The sequence below is a fragment of the Pinus tabuliformis genome, chromosome 2_1, assembly GCF_031772625.1.
Source record: "Pinus tabuliformis cultivar Carrire ecotype Pingquan chromosome 2_1, CPIR1, whole genome shotgun sequence".
Taxonomy (NCBI): domain Eukaryota; kingdom Viridiplantae; phylum Streptophyta; class Pinopsida; order Pinales; family Pinaceae; genus Pinus; species Pinus tabuliformis.
In genome coordinates this window covers 830337437-830357738 of record NC_142299.1, presented here as the reverse complement: position 1 = coordinate 830357738, position 20302 = coordinate 830337437, and the positions used below count along the sequence as shown (strand labels likewise).

General features: G+C 40.8%; 1 protein-coding gene across 1 annotated transcript in view; it reads left to right on the top strand.

Moving 5' to 3' along the window:
- The first annotated feature begins 3143 nt into the window (after positions 1–3143).
- Positions 3144–20302, top strand: part of LOC149203220 (DUF21 domain-containing protein At4g14240-like) — a 210673-nt gene continuing 193514 nt past the window's right edge. Inside the window, exon 1 of the mRNA XM_089403363.1 lies at positions 3144–3611. Within this exon, the coding sequence (XP_089259489.1) occupies positions 3371–3611 (241 nt within the window). The 5' untranslated portion in view covers positions 3144–3370. The remainder of the gene's footprint in view (positions 3612–20302) is intronic.

Here is a 20302-nt window from a genome sequence, read left to right as displayed (position 1 = left end):
CTCCTCAGCAGGGTGGCAAGCTCGCCCCTTGAGCCTCCTATCTGTCTCAACTCTCACCCCCATCGAGGAAGGTGGATTGTAAGGATTTAATCTCCATGAAATATTCTAGAATATTCTTGGTAGCAGTCATAAATCAAAGGTTGAGATTTATCTAAAAAATAGTTATGTCCTTTCTGCTCTTTTAATAAAATTGATTAATTAAAAAAGCTGCCATATGAACATGAACTATGATTTTTTGGGCATGTGGTATTAACAAGCCATGGTATCGTAACAAAGCTTATTTGTCTTCATGGTAAAGGTGAAGAGAATATCTAATCTGAAATGGGGCACTAAAGGCTTCTTGTCAAGCTTACAAGAACCTCTCCCACTCCAAAGCTTATATATTCCCAAGATCTAACTTATACTTGACAATTTGCGGAATTAAAAGAACTTGAAATAGGTGTATTCTTGTGTTTGTCCTTAACTGATCATATGCCTTAACTTCATTTGCTTAAACTGATATAAAATACATATAACATTAAATAAAGCAACAAATAAGCAAACACATAAGACAACAAGTTTAATTAGGAGTTCACCCTCATATCTTGGGCTACGTCTCCATGAGCTCTAATCAACTCGACTAGGCTCTCTGGGATTATGGTAATTTTTCTTTTACAAGTTCCACACTCAACTCCATTGGTTTACAACTGAACCTATGGGTTTAGAATACCATCTTATCCTGCTGGCTGTCCATACTCTGCAGATAGATCTAGGTTTCTCTGGACTTGACTCCTTCAGTCAGTGCTCTGAGCATCTTGAGCTTCTAGCCTCTCAGACTCCCTCAGAATTCTGTATTGTCTCTAGAATCCCTTCTTCTGTCTTCAACACACATCAAACACTAGCAGCAACTTGATCATTTCGATCTCTTTGCTGATCTGCAACTTCATTACAACATCATGGCTCTTAGAAGTTTGTTTGAGCTCTCTGGCTCTGCGGCTCTGGCTCTCTAGCTAACTGGCTCTGGCTCTCAGCTCTCTGGCTCATCTGGCTCTAGCTCTCTTAGCTATCTGGCTCTGCCTCCAACCTCTAGTGGCTTTGCCTCTGCTCAACCCTCTAGCTCTGAAGATCTCAGGCTTTCTGGCTCTCGGCGCTCAAGTTCTTGGGCTCTCGGTCCCTTTCGGGTTTTCGCTCGACCTCCAAGAGACGCTCAACAACCTTCAACTGCTTGTCAATTGTGCTCTCTGTGTTTTTGTGGAATCCTCCGACTCTGCGGCTTCCATCCGTTCCTCTGTCCCCAATCATGAGGAATGGTTCCTTTTCTGTCTCTGTGGCTGCCTGCATTTTCCATAACGCATTCTTATTCCACAACGCCCCCTGATAGCGTAGCACAAAATTCTTTAAGAATAGAAGCAATTTTCAATTGAAAAGGAACCAGCGACCTTTCTTCTGCCTTAATCCCGGAAACAACAGCATAACGGAAATACACAGGAAAACATTGAAAATCCAAAAATCTAGACTTCAAATAATATGCAACCACATCTATAAACCCATCGGGTCTACCATTCTATCGCAAATTGCAATTGCATAGGCGTATGGCCAAAAAACCCAATACACGGGAAATACAGAGAAATCCCGTAAATTTGGATTTCAAAAGTTATGAAATCGCATTTATAAACTCTATCGGGTCCGCCTTTTATCGGCATATCGCAAGTCACATATCGCAATGTGCATTGGCCCTTTGTATTGGGGATTCGCCGATTGCCGATCGCCAATATCGGCGCTATCAGAGTATCGCAATATCGCTTATTGGCGTTTTGGCATATCGCATATCGCAATGTCCAACGGCCCGAGGTCTGTGCGACGTCCGCTGTATAGTTCCGATGCGATATATATATCTCTCTCTCTCTATATATATATATATATATATATATATATATATATATATCGCTGATGCCGATCACCGATCCTGCCGATTCGATCATCGCATATCGCAATCGGCTCCGCCTGGGTCCCAATATCGCGCTAAGGCCTACCTCCGATGTGATATGTCGGAGATCGCTATTGGGGGAGTCCTTCTGCCTTTGGTCTAAGTCCTCCTTTTAACCCTTCCGATGCGATTTTTCCATATAAGGCCTTAAGCCCATTTTTATAAGAATTTGCCTCATTTTCAAAGGACAATGGGCAAACTTCTTATTACAATAACTTCTTCATCCGAAGTCCATTTTAGCCCATTCAAATTGCATTAGATTTAGATTGAAAAGATCTATGCAATGAGACTATTTTCAGAAGCATCCTTTGACCTTCAATTTTGAGTAAAAAGTCATCTAGGATAATTTTCTAATCAATATCCATGGTTAAGAATCCTATAACATGTTTTTTTAATATATGTGTGTGTGTTTATCTCATATATTAATTCTTTTTGTAAATAATAATTTGAAATAAAATAAAACTTAGTTAATTTTTAAGATTTTTTTTTTTTTTTTTTGTTTAAATCTTGGCAATGTATGAAATAAGTGTTTTAATGCCTATTTAAATATGTGAGCCATTTAATTTATATGGCTTCACTTGTTCAATTGGATTGATGAGAATTTAACATGAAACTTTTTCATCAAACATTTTAACCCATTTTATCACAACCTATATTGTGGAAATTAAAAAAGATTTGAAAATAACTTTATAAAATTAAATTTATCCACTTATTAAGATGCTAACCACAATTGTGTGAGGTTTGGTCTCCCTTCATAGTGTAACTTCACAATTGGTTTCTACTCTTAATCTATCTCCATAATGTTGGTGAGGCTTGGTCTAAACTAGAGGCCATCCCCATAACGCTGGTGAGACTTGGTCTAAAATAGAGGCTTTTGGTAGAATGTAACCTCACAATTGACTCCATGCTCAACCCCTCCCCATGATATTTGAATTTAAAACCTCACGAAAAATTATTGACTCCATGCTCAACCCCTCCCATAATATTTAAAATTAAAACCGCATGAAAAACTATGTGCTTCATGCTCAACTACTCCCCCATAATATTTAAACTTAAAAACCCATAAAAAAAAACTAAACCCCGCACAATCCAAACCACCTAATTTATTAAAAAACACTTTATTGATAAGTTTGAATTCCCTTTGCTATAATGTCACCTCCCAATTGTTTCCCACCATCTACTTGAAACGTGAAGGATGGAAACAACTGATGCGCTGCCCTTATAACTTACCATTCTCTGCTCACACGAATAAGTTTGACTTTCTCGAGTCAGACATTTCTGCAACATGGACTACAGAAGAAGAGGAAGGGTAGTTGGACTCTGCTTTCTGCTTTCCTTGTCTCGAAGCCTTCTTATCCGCAGTAACTCTGTCCAAGGTAGATCGCTGCTGCTGTTTAGCTGAGAATGGCTTTTCACAAATTGTTGGTTGCTGTGGGATTGTTATCCACAGTCCAAGGGCTTACGCAGTTGGATTCTACGGTTGACTTTGGATCGGTTAGATGGTGGGCATATGCGGGAATCTGTGCGTTCCTGGTTGTATTTGCGGGAATTATGTCGGGGCTGACACTGGGGTTGATGTCCTTGGGGCTCGTGGATTTAGAGGTCCTTCAGAGGAGTGGCACTCCCGCGGAGAAGAGACAGGCAGGTGTGTACACCATGAAGCTTGCCCACAATTATAACAGTTTCCTTCATTTCAGTTCTGTGGGTAAGGTCATGGCATGCAAACCTCACCATTGACCTATTTTTGTGGTGAGGGAGTTAGCTCTGGTACCAAAAAGACCCCTTTCTGGTCATAAATTTGATAAGAATTCAGAAGAAATTCAGCCATGGTCAGAGTTCTATCATTATTCTAAGTTTTATGCAATGTGTAACAAGCCTTTAGTGATTATGTCCAATTCTAAATTGACCAAAATTATTAAAAAATTGGTTATAATTCCAGATTGATAGAACTCTAGCTCCCGCATTGCTGTATTCTGACAACCAGAAAGAAATTTGCTACACGATTAGATGACCCTATGCTGAGTTCCACTGTGAAAAGTATCTTTGGATACCCAAAGCAAAAGTAGGGAATTTATATGAGAATCTTTAAAAATATTTTTGATAAATTAATGATCAATGCAGTCCAATTCTTGACTGATTTGCCTGCAAATTTACCTGCATTTTACTGTAGAGGGAAACTGCTTCTGCTAACCTGTGTTGAATATTCCCCTCTCTGATATTATTATTTATTGCTTATCACCTTTGACCACAACGCTTGAGTAGAAATACTATCTAAGCACTATCCAGAACCTCAGATTCTCATATTAGCCAGAGTGGTTTCGGTGGCCACCCCCAGCAGCATGGGGGCAAGAATTGAGCCTAGGACGTGCACTTAGGAGTGAGAACGTGGACCAGTCTGCACCTTCCAGATAAAATGATTTAATACCTTTCTACCACAAAGTGTGGACTTCCTTCTGCTTAGGTGCCCGGTGTGAGGGTATCTATTCTTCCAAGTTCCTTCAACTTAGGTGCCCAGTCAGAACGGTATCTAGTCTGCTAAAATAGCCCAGGATTTGTTCCCGGTCTGATCCCTTTGAGATCATATCATACAGTTTGGCAGACCAAAGTGGAAACAGAACCCTGATGGACAGATCAACACTCTATCAATGCTATTAACAAGGATTCGATTGGGTTTGCAAATTATGTTAGACTGCAGCTTTTATAAACTCTTGAAGTGTATTACAATGTTAATAGAATGAACGGACTACAAAGTTATATCAAATTTAAGTTGTTATTACTCTGAATGAAAACAAAATGCTTGACAGAATGCAGTGGCAGGTTGCAATATATCAGATACGAATATCAAGGGCTTGATATTATTGATCGTTGTGTAAAACTGGCCCTAGATATGACAATTCTCTTTTCTTCCATCCCCCTTCAAGTCCCTAATGATTTACACAAAATAATTGCAGCAATGTAGACGGGAGTCATTTTCCAGCTACTAATTTATGAAGTGTACTTTATTGAATTAGTTGCGCAGCCAAGATAAATGTTCAAGCAAATATCCAGTTGAAAAAGTAAATATCCCTCAACAGTCTCCTCATATGCAGGCTAAATTTTGACTTGAAACTTGATCTCTAACGGAAAGATAGTAAAAGAAAAATTTCCCGATATGATATACTTTGTTGGAGGGTTTAGAATGTATACCATCTCTTTGTATTCCAAGAATTTTTATCAATGAGCACATTCCAGGCATTCACATTCCACGCCCTTTGCCTCACTAGGGAGTGTAGAACATCAAACGTGACGCTATTAACGTGATAGTTGTCAGTTTTAACTTTGTCACATATTTCTAAAGTTAAAGATGCCTTCATCTTTAAAAGCAGGGGAGGAAGAGATATCTGTTTTCGCTTAGCCTGAATAACCCACGTGTAATTTTGTTTGTGCTAGTATTGTGGCATCTAGCATAAGCATAAGTATGATGAGATAGGCTATCTACTTGAAAGATTGAATCTTGCACTTGGATCTCAAATCGCTTGTTAATGCCTTCAGACAGGCAATCGTGAAATGAAAATCCATTTATTCACTCCAAAGATAAAATGGATGTAAAGGCTCACGAGAAATAAAATTATTGTTGTCAGAATAAGATGAATGATTTCATGAATCTCCAAAAAGCCACTAGCCAATCAAGAAATTCATCTCACATTGGGAGGTGAAGTTAGGTGAATTTTCTATAGATAAAAGTTATATGCCACATAACTTATTTCATGAAGCCTTATATATGAGATAAAGGGGGCTACACTAATCTATTAAATTGCCCCTCACTTATACATTAGTTTCAATGTTAGTAGGGTTCCATTAGGGATGTTGACAAAGTAGCTATAGGTTGAGAAGGCCCTATTATTTATTAACTTTGATAATTACAAGTTTGTTGAAACAATGCCTAATAATGTAGCTTACTAGCTAGCATGCCTCATTCTATCTATAGGAGAGACTCGAGAGTGCAATCAACAACATTCAGATTGGATTCCTTTAGCTAAGAGGCCTCAAGAATATCCTCCAAGCACAAGTCAAATACTTCTTTCTTCCTGCGCTTTGTTTCTCGACACTTTGTCCTACTTCTTCCAGCACTTCGTTCCCCGACATTTCGTCCTCCTACGTCCTTCTGCAACTGGTGATAGGTCTTCTTATGCTTAGTTCTAGAAGAGATATTTCTCCTTCATCTTTAGTGTGAAATTTTTTGAATCTACACATTAGAAATCCTACTACAATCACTGGTTTATCATCTCCTACTTGTTTTTACATTCAACAAGTTATTTAATTATAAACAACGATGAAAACACTATTGTAGACTACATATACATACAGATCATGAACTGAAAATAGAACGAGACAAATACACAAGAGACACCGTTATTTTTGGACAAACGTCCCTGGAAAAACCCAATTCGGGAAAACCGGTGTAACATATAGAAGGTTTGTATTATTAAGCAGATTTCTGAATACAACTAGGGTGCCAAATGTGGCTCACCCAACAAAGAATAAACTCGGCTAGCACCTGGATGAATAAACCCCACAGGTGACTGCGCTGTTCCCAGTGTTGGGCAACGATGGCTGCTCCAAGCACTGCGCTGGAACTGCGTCACCTCCTCTAAGAGCTGCGTCACTGAGAGCTTTTAGCCTCCATTGCGTCACTGCATCTCTGCGTCATTGCAACACTGAGACCCCGTAGCCTCCACTGCGTCACTCATCACTGCGACACTACGACACTGCGTCAGAGCTTTCCCTCTGCGTTGTCTCTCCTGGTGTTGCTTTGCCTCTCTGCTATGTATTCTTGGCCTTGGACTGAAGTCCCTCTGCCGAACTGCCCCTCGCTGCAACTCAGATCACCTATTCGATTTTTTCAGCAAACCACGCCCCAAAAAAATCAAACTGACCGATCTCTCAAGTGTATCTCCAATTGACCCTCAAGCCTCCTCTTATACTTTCCTGTTGATGAATCAACGACCGTGATTAAGTCCTTAATCAATGATTAAGATTAAAACAGACTTGATCCTCGTCACTTAGGAGTTTCTCACCCATATTTTTATTAATACCCATTAATATTTTTATTTTCTTAAGTTTAGACTTAGGAACCCATTAAAAATATTAATTATTTTAATAACTCCTCATCCGGGTGGAATTTCTCCAAACGATTTCTGGGTTCTGGAGATCTCATGTATTCTAGCCCCTCCACAAAAATTCGGAGCTAGATCACATTTGATGCTACCCAAAATCAACACTCCCTCTTAGCGAGGAATGTGCTCTAGTAACACTTCTCAATAGAAGTACTACACTGATCCACTGCATCGGTTCTCTGTGTTGCTGATGCCCTTCATCCTGTTAGGATATTCCGACACATAGGAAATAGTTAAGTATAACTTGGTCTAGTGTAGAGTTAGGTAAAGTGTGTTTCTTTACTATCTATTTTTGTAACTTACAATCCGACGGTCACCATATGTAGTGATTCGACGGTTCACTCTCCTTGGTATTACCGACACTTGATCCGTGGCTTAACACCCAATTGGTCAATGATCTCTATTTAAAGAGCATGGAGGGTCATTTGGAGGGTAACCGTTCATGAAAGAAGCTTATGTAAATTTTTATTCTTTTGTTAATAAATTGCCTGAAGTGGTTGCGTTGGCTCAAGCCATGGACTGTTTCCCTCTTTGAGGGTTTTAACCACGTCAAGAATATTGGTGTACTGATCTGTGATCTGTTTGTGAGCGGTGTCCTTTGGTGTTCTGTCTGAGGAACTTAACCTGTAAATTCCTACATGGTATCAGAGCTATTTGAGGGCTGCATCCGTTGGTGATCCAAATCTGAAGCCGGTACAACTACATCCAACTGTCGTTTCCTAGATCTATTGTTTCTGACTGCTTTCGGGTCGAGAGGACTGCTCTATTTTGTTAGGAGCATCTGTTCCAGTGAGGAACCCTTTTCGTTTCACGCGAAAAGGTTTCCGGTAGCCCTAGCTACGTCATTTTTAAGATCTGGAGGTATACAGTCTTTATTTGTAGTTCTAGCTATTCATCTCTCTGTTTATTTCGGTTTATTTAGCTCTCTATTTTTTATTACCGGATCTATACCTTTCATTTTTGCGTATGCTCTTTGCCCTGCGACTCTGTGCGATCTGGGCAAATCAGAAATAGAAAGGAAGGATTTTTCTCATGTGTATGCTCTTTTCCGCCGCGCCTTAGTGTGATCTCAGAAAATCAGAAACATTGAGGAAAATATTTAGTTTCCGGCTAAAGCTAACTTCAAGCTGTAAGGTTTTTTGTTTGTTTGTTTGTTTGTTTGTATGTCCATGTTGGATTTTGTGGTTTTTGTTTTGTAGGCAAAAAAGGTGCTTTTTCAAGTAAGCACGCACCCAAAAGCTTCAATGACCAAAAAAAAAAAAAAACCCTTCCTCTTTTCCAAAAATTACTAACCTTTTAAACTAGCTTACTTGGTCTAAAGTTATTTTATGAGAATAGAGGTCTTGAGTTCAAGTATTTCTTTTTGTTGAGTTACTTTTTCAAAAAGCACATGTGACTTATGTTTTAAAGTTACTCTATGTAAAAGTGTTCTCACTCATTATAAAAAGTGAGTCACTTATAATTCTAAAGTCTCTTTATCTTTTATTTAAGTTACAATTTAATGGGTAGCTCATAAAGTACCATTGTAAAAGTGACTTTCACTTATTTATAAAAGTGAGTCACATAATTTTTTTTTTAAAGTGAGCTAATTAGATTAAGTTTGGAAGGGGGGGGGGGATTTTTTTAAATATAACATTATCATTCATTTCCGCACATTTACGCACTTCATCTGCATCTTAAAAACTTTTCTTCAAAAAGCCATAACTTCGTCATCCGGAAGCCGTTTTCAGAGCCATTTTTTTTAATCAACCTAATTTTTCGAGATCTTTCCATTGGAACACTTAGTTTCAGCATCTACAATTTTAGTTTCTGTTAAAATGGAAAGTCCATGCCAAGTTATTCTTGACAGCACCAACTACTTCCAATGGTGGTCCTACATTGTGGATTTACTTAGAAGTAAAGGTCTTTATAGAATAGCCTCAGGCCAAGAAACCAAACCTCAAGATGAAGATAAGGCAGCCAAATGGGAAAATAGGCAAGATCAAGCACGTGGGTTCATAAGGATGTCTATTTCTCCAGACGTTAGATTCCACATCGCAGAACTTGATACTCTTAATGAAGCAATGAAACAACTCACTAAAGTTTTTGGAATTAAAAATGAAATTAGAGTCCATCAACTCGAAAATGAGTTGCTTACATTGGACCCCAATAATTTTTCTTCCATTGAAGATTTTTTGTCCAAGTTCAAGACCCTTAGAATTCTTTTGGAAGGTGTTAAGGTTAAGAAAGAAGATGGTAGCCTTATCTATTCCATTCTTACTAAGTTGGGATCAGCCTACTCTGTGTTTGTTTCCACCTTCCATTCTACTAGAGAATCCTTTATTTCTCAAGGACAAGACTACAAGTCCCCCTCTTTTGACGCTTTTTGTGATTCTTTAATAAAAGAACAAGAAAAGCTCTTATATCTTGGTTTTTTTAATCTTGGAAACTCTTCTAAGAAAGCCTTAGCCGCCCAACAACAACCAAATTCAAAGAATCCTAAGAAGCAGTTTCTTAAAAAGAATGATTCTAAACCAAACAAGGGTCCTAAGCAATTTCAGTCTCAAAATGAAAAACCATTTCAACAAAAATGATAAGGCAAATAAAAACAAAGGGAAGAAGACTGATAGACATTGCCACTTTTGTAATCGAGATGGCCACTTAGAATCCAAATGCTTTAAGAAGATGGAAGCCTTGGAAGCAACAATGAAGAAGCATAACATCCATTTGGAGCACTCTTCAACTTCAAATTCATCTTCAGGAATAACACTTTCTGCATGTGGTTGTCACTCATCTCGGTTTGGTTTTGCACTAATTGTATCTTCTTCTTCTCATCCTCATGAGTGGCTCATTGATTCTGGAGCTTCTTATCACATGGCCAAAAACAAAGCCATGTCTTATTTAAATGATTGTAACACCAAAAATATATATGTTGGTGATGATAGATCTCTTCATCTAGACAATGGTCAATTTAATGATGTATTATGTGTTCCAACCTTATCCTGCAACCTTCTGTCTGTATATCAGGTAACTCATTCAGATGAAGGTAAAATCGTTGAATTTTCACCTCACGATGTTGTAATTAAGGACCTAAGAGATCCTAGACAGATTTTAGCTACTAGCATTGCTGATGATTCTACAAGGTTGTATAAGTTTAACGACTTTGGGTCATCAAATCTTCCCTTTGTATTTGTTGCTCATAATGATGAAGTGAGCAAACATTGGCATGAGCGATTTGGTCACTTAAACTATCGCTCCCTTCAGAATCTATGTAAAGAAAATATGGTGACAGGTCTTCCAATGGTATCTTGCAGAGATGGTGTTTGTTCTGGATGTGTACTCGGAAAAAATCAACGGGGTAGTTTTGAAAAACGTGCCTCTTGGCACGCCTTAGCCCCTTTATAGCTTGTGCATAGTGATTTATGTGGTCCACTTCCAGTTGTTTCATTCTCTGGCTACAAGTATTTCTTAACTTTCATTGATGATTTCTCCAGACACACTTGAGTACACTTCTTAAAACTCAAGAGTGAAGTATTCAACATGTTCTTGGCCTTTAAGGCCTTTGTTGAAAAACAATTTGGACATCAAATTCTTAAGCTAAGATCTGATAATGGCGGAGAATATGTTAACAAATTCATCAACTTTTGCACTGACAATGGAATTCAAATGCAACATACTGTTCCATATACTCCACAACAAAATGGTGTAGTTGAAAGGAAGAATCGTACTTTAAAGGAAATGACTAATTGTATGCTTCAACCTAAAGGACTTAGTCTTAATTTTTGGGCAGAAGCAATTAACTATGCAAATTACATAGTAAATTGCATTTCTACTAAGGTTTTAAAGAATATCACTCCAGAAGAAGCATGGAGCTCAATTAAACCAGATGTAAGTCACTTTCGTGTTTTTGGAAGTGAAGCATGGGCCCATATTCCAGATGAGAAACATAAAGCTTTAGAACCTAAGAGTGAAAAATGCATTTTTGTTGGATATTCTGAAGATGTCAAAGGATATAGACTTATTCCACTTAAGTCCAAAAATGTTATCATTAGAAGAGATGTAAAGTTTGCTGAAAATATATCGGCCTACGAGCCTAGTTTGGCGGATGTGCCACCTCTCTCTATTCCTTCTACTTCTGAAAATATTTCTTCTTTAGATGATGATAGCGAGGATGACAATCCTCCCCCACCTTCTCAGGATCCTCCTTCAGCGCCTCAACTTCCAAAATGGGTCCGTGCTACTCGGGGTGCAGCAGGTGCTCTTGCCGGTGATCCTACAGATTAGCGACGTACACGTTGTCAATTCAATAGAGTCTCTTCTTTATTAGCTCAAGCTTCAACAAATTATGATCCTGACACCTTTGCAGAAGCTTCAGGCCATCTAGATTGGGATGCAACTATGAATGAAGATATCGTTCATTATTGGCAAATGATACATGGGATTTTGTTCCTCTTCCAAAGGGACGAAAACTTGTTAGATGCAAATGGGTGTACAGAACCAAGTATGGACCAAATGGAAAAGTTGATAAACATAAAGCTCGTCTTGTTGCTAAGGGTTTTTCACAAGTTGAAGGCATTGACTATACTGAAACCTTCTCCCCTGTTGCCAAAATGAACTCTATCCGCCTTGTTCTTTCCCTTGCTCCCTCTTTCGAACGGGAAGTCCATCAGATGGATGTTAAGTCTGCTTTCTTGCATGGGGACTTGCATGAAGAAATCTATATGGAACAACCTACTGGCTTTATACAAACAGACTCCAGCCTTGTATGTCGGCTTAAGAAATCCCTTTATGGTCTCAAGCAAGCCCCTCAGGCTTGGTATGCCAAAATGGATAGCTTTCTTTTAGAAACTGGATTTTCTAGATGTCATTCTGACAATACTGTCTACATCAAGAAAGTGGGCAAGTCTCTTATCATTCTTGTTCTTTATGTTGATGATCTTATCCTTACTGATAGTGATCCCAACCTTATAAACCGTGTGAAGTCTAGCCTTAAAAAGAAGTTTGAAATGACAGACTTAGGACACTTGCATTATTTTCTTGGTCTTCAAGTCTTGCAATCCAAGGAAGGTATTTCCCTTTCCCAGTCCAAGTATGCCTGTGATCTTCTATGCCATTTTCACATGGAAGACTATAAGCCAGCCCCTTCTCCCTTTCAGTCTGGAGCCAAACTTTCAGTCACTTGTACTTCCCCTGAAGTTGATGCTACCTTATACCGTCAACTTGTAGGAAAACTTTTGTATCTGACCCATACTCGTCCTGACCTTTCTTTTGTTGTTGGCCTTATTGCTCGGTTTATGCAAAACCCACATGAAAGTCATTGGAAAGCAGCTAAAAGAATACTTCGTTATGTTCGAGGTACAGTTTAGTTTGGGATTCATTACAGTGCAGAAGCATCTCCTCTATTGGTTGGTTTCACTGATTCTGATTGGGCTGGTGACCTTGATGATCGGAAGTCTATTGCAGGTTATGTGTTCACTCTTGGTTCAGGACCTATTACATGGGCTTGCAAGAAACAAAGTGCCGTTTCTCTTTCTTCAGCAAAAGCAGAGTATCGTGGTGCCGTAGAAGCTAGTAAGGAAGCCCTGTGGCTTCGTCAAATCCTGTTAGAGTTTGGCTTTCAGCAACAGCATAAGACTACACTTTGGTGTGATAATCAAAGTGTCATTCAACTATGCAAAGATCCAGTCCAACATCAGCGCAACAAACACATTGAACTGCACATGCATTTCATCAGAAAGCTCATTCATGACCATATTCTTGAAGTGCAATATTGTTCAACAGATGATCAAGTTGCAGACATCTTTACAAAGGCTCTCATAGAGGCGAAGTTTATTAAACTTCGATTTATGGTTGGAGTTCAGGAAGTTGTCATTAAGGGGGGACAGGGTCTAATGCCTCCTTCCTTCTCCTATTGTGTCATATTTGTACATCCTTCAATCCTATCCCAAGTTGTTCTTAAGGGGGGATGTTAGGATATTTCAACACATAGGAAATAGTTAAGTATAACTTGGTCTAGTGTAGAGTTAGGTAAAGTGTGTTTCTTTACTATGTACTTTTGTAACTTACAATCCGATGGTCACGATATGTAGTGATCCGACGGTTCATTCTCTCCTCGGTATTACGGACACTTAATCCATGGCTTAACACCTGATTGGTCAATGATCTCTATTTAAAGAGCATGGAGGGTCATTTGTAGGGTAACCGTTCATGAGAGAAGCTTATGTAAATTTTCATTCTTTTATTAATAAATTGCCGAAGTGGCTGCATTGGCTCAGGCCGTGGACTGTTTCCCTCGTTGAGGGTTTTAACCACGTTAAGAATATTGGTGTATTGATCTGTGATCTGTTTGTGAGCGATGTCCTTTGGTGTTCTATTTGAGGAACTTACCTTGTAAATTCCTACACATCCACTGCACTACTGCTTCTTGTACTGTTGCCCATGACTCTGCCATTGCCACTGCTACACCTGTACTACACCTCCCTCTCAAAATGCCGCCTCATGCTGCCCATAGCACTGCCACTGCTAACTGCTGCACTGCAACTCAGTTGCTGAGAAGTAAGCAACTGAAACTTCGCTCAAAAATTGACATGCTGGTCAGTTCGGATGCCTCGCGATGTTGAAGCTACCTCTGCTGCTAATATGTGTTGCCCTTCTGCTGCTACTGCGCTGCTGCAAACTGCTTTGTGCCTCTCGCACTGTTACAACATCCACTGCGCTGCCTCAGATTTTGGCACTCTAGCTCTGCCACTGTTGCTCCATCACACCTTGCTCCAATCGACACTCGTCACTTAGAAGTTTCTCACCCATATTTTTATTTATACCCATTAATATTTTTATTTTCCTAAGTTTAGACTTAGGAACCCATTAAAAATATTAATTATTTTAATAACTCCTCATCCGGGTGGAATTTCTCCAAACGATTTCTAGGTTCTGGAGATCTCATGTATTCTAGCCCCTCCACAAAATTTTGGAGCTAGAGCACATCTGATGCTACCCAAAATCAACACTCCCTCTTAGCGAGGAATGTGCTCTAGTAACACTTCTCAACAGAAGTACTACACTGATCCACTGCATTAGTCCTCTGTGCTGCTGATGCTTGGCTTGATGCCCTTCATCCACTGCACTGCTGCTTCCTGTACTGCTGCCCATGACTCTGCCACTGCCACTGCTACACCTGTACTACAGCTCCCTCTCAAAATGTTGCCTCATGCTGCCCATAGCACTGCCACTGCTAACTGCTGCACTGCAACTCAGTTGCTGAGAAGTAAGCAACTGAAACTTCACCCAAAAACTGACATGCTGGTCAGTCTGGATGCCTTGTGATGCTGAAGCTACCTCTGCTGCTAATCTGTGCTGACCATCTGTTGCTACTGTGCTGCCCTTCTGCTGCTACTGTGCTGCCCTTCTGCTGCTACTGCACTGCTGCAAACTGCTTTGTGCCTCTCGCACTGCTGCAAACTACTTTGTGCCTCTCGCACTCCTACAACATCCACTGCGTTGCCTCAGACTTTGGCACTCTAGCTCTGCCACTGTCGCTCCATCACACCTTGCTCCAACTGACATCCGTCATTTTGCTATTGTCGTTAAGGGCTCCCGTAGCCGTATGTGATCCAAGAGTTTGGGCACCTCAAGGATCCTGCCCGCCATGTAGTCCTCTCGACTACAACTCCAGATCAGCCCACCTCCCTTCTGGAGATGTGGCTTCCATCTCTGCCAAAATGAATGTCGAATTGGTTCTCTTCTCCCTCTTTCGTTGTTGCCCCAACAAAACTCGGATCTGGATTTCTTTGGCACAAGAAACCTTCCAAGGAACAAGCTCCTCTAGACTCCCTCTGAGTCTTGATTTCCTTCACAGAAATCCTCCCGCCAAATGTCGAATCACTCCTCTTCAATCCTGCTTTGCTGCTGCAACCCGGATCTAGATTTCTTTGGCTAGAAATCTGTCAAGGCAGTGACTCCCTCTATCTCAGCTTTGTCTCCACAGACACTGTTTTGCACCAACAACAACAACGTCCCACCAGCTCCTTAGATCGAATCTTCTTTGCTCCTCCAGCCCAACAACCGACTGTTTTGAGCTTCTCAGGCTCTGCGTTGGCCTAGAGAACTGACGCAATCACTGCGTGAGCTCCTCTCGGGTTTTGCGTCACCCTCTGCAGGCTCGAAATGCTGACGCAGGCACTCCGTGAGCCTCTGCGTCACTTCTCTGGCTATGCGTCACTCCTTCAGTTGCTCCTCTACCTTTGAAACAACACTGTCACTCGGGACAGTTGCTTTTCTGCAACAAATTATCTAGATCTCTCGGCTGGTGTCTTTAATCACCTATGATCTGTAATGCTCGGATACCATGTGAAAATTTCTGAATCTACACATCAGAAATCCTACTGCAAACATTGGTTTATCATCTCCTACTTGTTTTTACATTCAACAAGTTATTTAATTATATTTATTATACATCGATGAAGACACTATTACAAACTACACATACATACAGAGCATGAACTGAAAATAGAACGAGACAAATACATAAGGGACACCTTTATTTTTAAACAAACATCCCCAGAAAAACCCAATTCGAGAAAACCGGTGCAGCGTATAGAGGGTTTGTATTATTAAACAAATTTCTGAATACAACTAGGGTGCCAAATCTGGTTCACCCAACAAAGAATAAACCCGACCAATACTTGGATGAACAAACCCCATAGGTGACTGCGCTCTTCTCAGTGTTGGGTAGCGATGGCTGCTGCAAGCTTTGCGTTGGAACTGCATCATCTCCTCTAGGAGCTGCGTCACTGAGAGCTCTTAGCCTCCACTGCGTCACTGCATCACTGCGTCATTGCGACAATGGGACCCCTTAGCCTCCACTGCGTCATTGCGTCACTACGACACTGAGACCCCTTAGCCTCCACTGCGTCACTGCGACACTGCGTCACTATGACACTAAGACCCCTTAGCCTCCACTGCATCACTACGTCACTGCGACACTATGGCATTGCGTCAGATCTCTCCCTCTGTGCTGTCTCTCCTGGTGTTGCTCTGCCTCTCCGCTTTGTATTCTCGTCCTTCGACTGAAGTCCCTTTGCTAAATTGCCCCTCTCACTGCAACTCAGATCACTTATTCGATTTTCTTAGCAAACCATGCCCCAGAAAAATCGAACTAACTAATATCTCAAGTGTATCTCCAACTGACTCTCAAGCCTCCTCTTATACTTTTCCTGTTGATGAATCAACGACCGAGATTAAGTCCCTAATCAACGGCTAAGATTAAAATAGACTTGATCTTTGTCACTTAGAAGTTTCTCACCCATATTTTTATTAATACCCATTAATATGTTTATTTTCCTAAGTTTAGACTTAGGAACCCATTAAAAAGATTAATTATTTTAATAACTCCTCATCCGGGCAGAATCCCATATTTTTATTAATACCCATTAATATTTTTATTTTCCTAAGTTTAGACTTAGGAACCCATTAAAAATATTAATTATTTTAATAACTCCTCATCCGGACAGAATTTCTCCAAACGATTTCTGGGTTTTGGAGATCTCATGCATTCTAGCCCCTCCACAAAATTTCGGAGCTAGAGCACATCCGATGCTACTCAAAATCAACATAGTGAACTCTTTCACATAAGATGATGCCTTCCTTCTCTTAACCAACCGAGCTACTTCTTGATGTGAGGTTGCTGACTTTATGTGACAACACCACAGCCCTAGTTTTTCGCACGTGTGGGAGGTTTCCCTTAGGTTTTGACTCCTTTCTCCTTCGCTTGTGAGAGTCTCTTCTTCACTTGGGTAGGAGGCCTTATAGGCCTAAGTTACTAGCCCAAACAAGTAGGAATATATCACTGTGATCTTGCTGCTGTTATATCCGCAGACTGCCCTTCTTTTCTCGCACGTGTGACTGCGTATCCTCCTTAGAACAACCCTATAAACTTCGGTTTATGTCTCTCCTTCTTCGCTACACTAGAGGCTCCTTGTATTTCGAGTCTCGACTTTCTTCACCCTTTCTCGGTTCTTCTTCTTCGTTAATTTCAGAGGTAGATTGCGTTAAACTTAGAGGAGTGGACAACCTCTATATATAGAGGACTGTCCCTCCTTTAGGCCGACTTGAGGCCAACTTGACATATCTAATTCAGATTGCTTCTTTGTAAGTGTCATTGCATGGAGGAGACTTGTTGACTTTGCTTGGAGGTATTCTCTTGACTCTAATACATAAGCATACAAGGTGAAACATGCCCTTAAGGACTTCAACCTTTTCTTTTGACTATTTGACTCACCTATACACTTTAACTTGTGCTAGACCTATTTCAATGAGCAAGAAACTCATTGACATATATTATAAAAATAATATTTTTTTTTCTTGAATAAATACAAATATCAAAAGTACATTTATAAAGACCGAACCTAGTTACACTTCCTTCAACACTCCCTCTTAACTAGGGAGGTATTCATAAGGTGTTTGGCTATGTTTCAATCTTTGAAGAATTCACATAAAAGAAACCGGATTTGCAATCCATCTGTTATAGCATCATAATAACCAACATTGTTTCCACAACAAGGCCTTGACTAACATCTTTATCTCTCAATAGATTAGAGCACAATGTTGTTGAGACCAATGACTTATAGACACCTTAGTCATTGTCTCCCAAGGTACATACCCACCCGGGTGTTCACTGAGTATGACCTTCTAGGACTATTCTTGTCTTGGGTTCCCAACCCTCAAAGAAGTCTTCTTGCCTACTCTTGTCTTGGATGCCCTACACATCCTCAAAGAGTATCAGATGCTAGATGCTTACCCAATCCTCCTATTCTTTCTTCCCAAGTGAAGACAAGAATGTTGTGTCTATCGTGTGTCTACATTTCCATTCTGATCTGAAAATGAAGCACTTAGGCTTCTTGTCTAATTTACAAGAACCTCTCCCACTTCCAAAGCTTATTTATTCCCAAGTCTTTATGATTAACCAATGCGGAATTGGTAATATACTTGAAAATATAGGTGTATGCTTATGTTTGTTTTGAACTGTTTATGTGCCTTTAAAATTCTGTTGTTTGTGCTGATATGTAAATACGTATGACAGTGGACAAATGCAACAATAAGCAAACACATAAGACAACAATTTAATATGGAGTTCACCCAAAACTCTTGGGCTACGTCTCCCTGAGCTCTAGTCAACTCAACTAGGCTCTCTGGGATTATGGTCCACTGTTTTACACAGAAACAATGGGTTTAGACACCATTTTATCCTTGGCTCTGAAGCTCTCGGCTTTCTGGCTCTAGCTCTCGCTTTGGCTCTCACTCTGGCTCTCGGCTCTGACTCTAGCTCTGGCTCTTGGCTCTGGCTCGTGGCTCTGGCTCTTAGCTCTGGCTTTGGCTCTGGCTCTGGCTCTGGCTCTTCGGCTCTGGCTTCTTTGGCTCTGGCTTTGGCTTTCTGCAACCTTCAGCTCTCTGGCTTTTCACTTGATCTCCAAGTGACCCCAAAGGCTCTCTCGGCTGCTTTGCGCAGTAGCTTTTCGCTCTCTCTCTGCTCTCTTGGCTCTGTAATTGTTTTCAATATTCAACTCCTCCTTAATTGAGCTCTCTGGGCTCCTTTGAGGCATTTTCTCGGCTTTTCGGCTTCCCCAGCCGTTTCCCTGCGTTCAATCATTCCCCTACGGCTTTGTGGCTTCTCTGCGCTGTCTGTTTGACTGGCCATCTGGCTCTGCGACTATGTAGCTTTCAAAACGCCTCATCGTCTGCCAAAACGCCTGCTTGTAGCGTGGAATGATGATTAGGAGCTGTTACAGAAGGAATCGGGGCCGTTTCATAGGCAAAAACCCAAAAATGGTCGTTCTCTGTTTACACAGAGAATACACAGAAAACCTGTAAAAATCTGCCCAAACGCAGTCTATCGGACTTCAAAAATCATTAATTCTGCCTTATATCCTTTCGGATCCATCTTCAGGCGCCATTGCAAGTAATCGTTGATCAACGACTATTATTGATTTCGGGTGGCTAACATGCACGGAGACTACCTGCCCGAAAATGGTGGTTTTCTCTCTTCGGCGCCTAGCCATGTGGCAGTCAGTGTATGGGCTCGGGCGGAGCCCTGCCAAAACCCATTACCGCCTACGGTCCGCCCGAAATCCCGCTCGTTTCGTGGTTTCTCTTTGTATTTGAAAAATACATTACAACATTGAAAATATCGCAAAATGGCTTTATGGCGGACTAGAAATGTTATGCAACTGCATTTACAAACCCTTTCGGGTCCGGTTTCATCGCTTATCGCATTGCATGTGTGTTTTGGGTAAAATCCCAAATACATAGGAAATACGTGAAAATCCGAATTCTCGGACCTGAAATTTTATACAATTGGGCTTTGAAAACTTATTGGGTCTGGCCTTTTTATCAGTATCGCTCATCGCATCGGCCCTGTGTATCGAGGACGACCAATCTCCTGATCTGTCGATTTCGGTGATCGCAATGTCGCTCGGACCGGGGTCCCGCCTTAAGTCCCATGCCATCGCCGACGCCGATCTATCGATAGCGGCAATCGGCGATCTCGCATATTGCAATATCGCATCGCCCAGGACCTTTGCCTTGGGTATACACCGCCTGCCTCCGATCCGACCCGCCGATCCGATCATCGGAGGTCGCTGATCGGGGGTGCCTTCTGCCCGACCTTAAGTCCTCCTCTTTGCCTCATGCGATGCGATTTTCCCTTATAAGGCCTTTTAGGCCTTTTTTAGGGGTTTTTGCCTCTTTTCCCAAAGAACAAAGGGGAACTTCTTTTTGTGATAACTTCTTCATCTGAAGTCCGTTTTTGCCCCATTCAAGTTGCGTTGGATTCAGAATGAAGAGATCTCTGCAATGAGACTATTTCCGAGAGCAGCCTGCGACTTTCATTTTCCTCTGATTTACAAAGGATTTGTGCCATTTGGCACCTTTTACCTCTTATATGAAGTCTTTTAGACTTAGAGGTTTATCCAGGATCCATTTTTGGATCATGCCTTCCCACTAAGGAACTTTTGGTCTCCAAAAGACTGATATACTGATCTGAATAGTAAATGAGAGTAACAACACCCTCTTCTTTCAGCCTCCACACTCTTGCCTTTGCATAGTGCCTCTGAACCAAAGCCTTTGACCACTTTCCCTTCTGGATGTGCCGGTCATTCTTGGGAAGAACTGTCTTCCTCCTTGCCTTCATGCAGAACTCCTGCTGAAA